The following is a 3,571-nucleotide window of genomic DNA, read 5'->3' on the forward strand; positions in this document are numbered from 1 at the left end:
TCAATACACAGGAAATGCTTCTGGTGGTTCAGTTAAAACCATACATCGATGTATCAATGGCATATTATCTGACTTTACACTGTTCTTGTTCTTTTAGTTATAAGGTGTATCAGAATGACTTGCAATCACAGACGAAGCATAGAGATTTGTTGTTCAAAACTTCAAATGTCTTGCATGCTTGATCAAGTTTGCAATGGTTTCAAAGTATTCATGCCCAATATAGGGCATCTGCTGGAGCAAAAGAGTTTCAGGTGATGAAAAATATTCTTTCTTGTGATGTAAATCTACTTTTTGTGCGCCCAATTACCATCACAAACACAGTAGGTACATAAATTTGCACGCACAGAATATGTAAAACTAGGTTCCGTGAACCAAAATGTTTAAAGAAACTCTGCATAAGCATCTCTGAAACATCCAACAGAACAAACACGATATGATATTTAAGGTATCTCAGACGCGGCACACAGATATTGCACAGAAAACAGTTATGAACTTCAGATGCTCCAAAATCAGGCTAACCCTTCATAATACCAGAAAGCTAAAGCTTCATGTCAGACCTTCACTTCTTGGCCTTGGCCTTCTTTGGTGCCCTGTAAACGATGCAAATTGGAGAAGGTAAGATAAAACGGAACGAAACACATTACTATGTGGAGAAAGATTTCGGATGGAGATGCTTACGCTGCTGCCGGAGCTGGAGCTGCAGCCACTGGTGCTGGTGCATGATCTCTGGGGCCCTGTTTGCCAAATAGTACCGAGTCAACCAAATTGGTCTAACAACAAAAACCTTGCTGGATAGCAGTAGCAAGTAACAAAATTTAATCAAGTACAAATAGCTTGCTACATTCAACACGAACATCCAGCTCTGAACGGTCTGTTATCTAAGATCAACAGACAAATTTCACCAAGTATAGCAAGCCCCACAATGGTAGTAAAAGATGATAATAAGATTTCTAATTTCTCAGGTAACATGTGTAAACATCAAGTATTTCAGAATTCAATATAGTGCATAGACAGGCTAGGTGAAAACATCATCTTACCTGAGCCAATCTCTCCTCCCTCCTGGCATGCTTCCTCTCCCTGCTAGCCTTGCTCTTGGCGCGCTTCGCCTCAAACTGATCAGAGAGGGTCTTCTCTCTTGCCTTCTCAGCCTTGGACTTGTGGATACTCTCCATGAGGACCCTCTTGTTCTTGAACATGTTACCCTTGACCTTCAGGTACATGTCATGGTACATGTGCTTGTCGATCTTCTTGGCCTCACGGTACTTGCGCAGAAGGCGCCTCAGGACGCGCATCCTCCGCATCCACAGGATCTTGGTGGGGAGCCTAGCCTCCCTGGTACCCCTACGCTTACCTGTGCAGAGAGCCAAATCACAGGTTACAACACAAACACCTACAAAGATGAATACTATCATGCCAATTAAAGTTGCGGCTACTAACCATATCCAGAGTGACGGCCCTTCTGCTTGGCCTCATGTGCCCTCCTTGCACGAGACCTGGAGTGGATCTTCTGAGGCTTCCTGATGATGAAACCATCCTTTACCAGCTTTCGGATGTTCTGCCCTGCAAGTATTAATCAAACAATAAATCACAGTTATGCTCAATTATGAATCAATAGACACAGCATAATGAAGAATGAAGAGCTCCAATGGATTGAAACAACAGTACAGGTACAAAGTACACACAAATAAGAGTTCAAACAAACACAGAAGTGCATGTGAACTACATATTTATTAATACAAACCGAGGAACAGCATAAGGAGCTAGGTCCACGAGATTAACATGCACAGACTGAAGCAACAACTGAACCTTAACAGACAAGACTGCTGGTACATGAATTACAAAGGTAAAGTAACACCTAAAGCAGCTACTCTGTAAGTGGAAAAACATTTACATGGGAGTTAATCATGGTTTAGGCTAACAGAGCAACCTGTTCAGTATAATCCAACTATGGTGAATTGTGTTAGTGCACATGAAGATAAATGAACACTGAAACCAGCTTCATCATTACTCCCTCTGTACCGTAATAGTTGTCGCTGGAGTAGCTGAACTTCAGCGACAACTATTATGGTACAGAGGGAGTAGAAGTTATTGCATGTGAAGGTAAAGGAACATTAGAACAAGCAACTCGATTAGCTTCAACAGTAGAATAACTTGAGTAGTTACCATGGTTAGGCTAATGGAAAAGATGTTCCTTATGACTCAACTTGTACTATGGATAGGTTAGCAGGACTTCTTAAACTAGGTTCAAACTCTTGTTGTACATGTTTTGCAGTTTACCAATATGGATACGTACTATCAATTCAGCGGTTTCCGCATACAAATCAGTAAATTTAACACTAAATACACTGCAAGATGCATAAACTAGGCAACATAAGTTGAGAGCATGCGTGGAGACTCAATATAAACAAAGCATCTACATGAATCGCCGATTCATCTGCTATCTGAAACACCATCAAAGTGGCACATCCCAGTCCCATAGCTATCACGGTAGCTCAGCACAAAATCAAACCCAAGAGTGGTTTTCCGTCTAGATACTCAGATACCCGAAGAAGACTCATCCCGGCAACACGAGGCTGTTCATCCGATCTGCGAGCAGGCGCAGCACAAGCAAGCATCGCTCTACCCGCCTCGAACGACCTAAACCTCGCGGATCACCGCCTCGGCGACAGATCTACGAAACACGCGCGCGGCGAGGGAGAGCGGATAGGGGTGGGGCTCTTACGGGAGTTGGCCATGGAGATCTCGTTGACCTCATTGGGGTCGAGCCAGACCTTGCCCTTGCCGCACTTGAGGACGCTCGAGGCCAGGCGCTTCTGCAGCTTCAGCGACACCATCTTCGCCGCCGCTCTCCTCCTCCCTTACCTGCCGTCTGGTTGTGGCGCAAGGGTTTGGGAAATGCGGCGCTGGCGGCGCCTTATAGCTCTGGGGGGATTAGGGTTTCCCTGGCTCGATAGTTGGGCCGGGCCTTTGTTGTATGGCTCGCTTCGCTCTGCCTCTTGGGCCTACGGCCGGTTGTAGTTGGTTGGCCCGTTCAGTCATCAGCGATGTCCGACTTTTCTTTCCTATGAAACCACGTGTCTCTAGAGAAACTTCTATCCTTAGCCAAAAAGCACCGTGAAGGCCAAGTTTTGAGAAGTCAAATAAACTAATTGACCAAGAAGAAGAAGTCTAACCAGCTTGTGAAGCAAGTTTTCTTATGGACTGAAAAATGGGTGGCTATATATATGGTCTTCCTTGGGGAGAGTTATGAGGTAGAGAGATTTTGAGTACTTTGTGTGCGTAGTTCTAGGTCAACAATTTAACTAGTTAATACGTATTATACGTGATAAAAATATGTGTTTAGAAAGTACATCCACATACGAGTCCTATGACATTCCCGCAAAAAAATATATAACAAATAGTATTTAGTTAGTAAAATTGATGATCTAAAACTATGCGCGCACCCTATACACCTAGACGGATGAAGTAGCTCATTTCATCTTCTACAAAAGTCCACGACTGATTCATATATAAAGGACCCATGGGTTTCTCTCCCTACATCTTGTTTTTATTTTTCTGGTTATTATGGTTG

The 3,571-nt window shown here is 43.6% G+C and overlaps 1 protein-coding gene across 1 annotated transcript; it reads right to left on the reverse strand.

Annotated features, from left to right (window-relative positions):
* Positions 1-309: 309 nt before the first annotated feature.
* Positions 310-2,903, reverse strand: LOC119362289 (60S ribosomal protein L19-1-like). The gene is made up of 6 exons (XM_037627487.1): positions 2,723-2,903; positions 1,438-1,560; positions 1,038-1,351; positions 679-734; positions 561-590; positions 310-516 (listed from the first exon to the last, which is right to left on the reverse strand). Coding segments are annotated over exons 1-6 (636 nt in total). The 5' UTR covers positions 2,835-2,903; the 3' UTR covers positions 310-515.
* Positions 2,904-3,571: the final 668 nt, after the last annotated feature.

Source organism: Triticum dicoccoides, chromosome 2B (assembly GCF_002162155.2).
Source record: "Triticum dicoccoides isolate Atlit2015 ecotype Zavitan chromosome 2B, WEW_v2.0, whole genome shotgun sequence".
In the NCBI taxonomy this organism is placed as follows: domain Eukaryota; kingdom Viridiplantae; phylum Streptophyta; class Magnoliopsida; order Poales; family Poaceae; genus Triticum; species Triticum dicoccoides.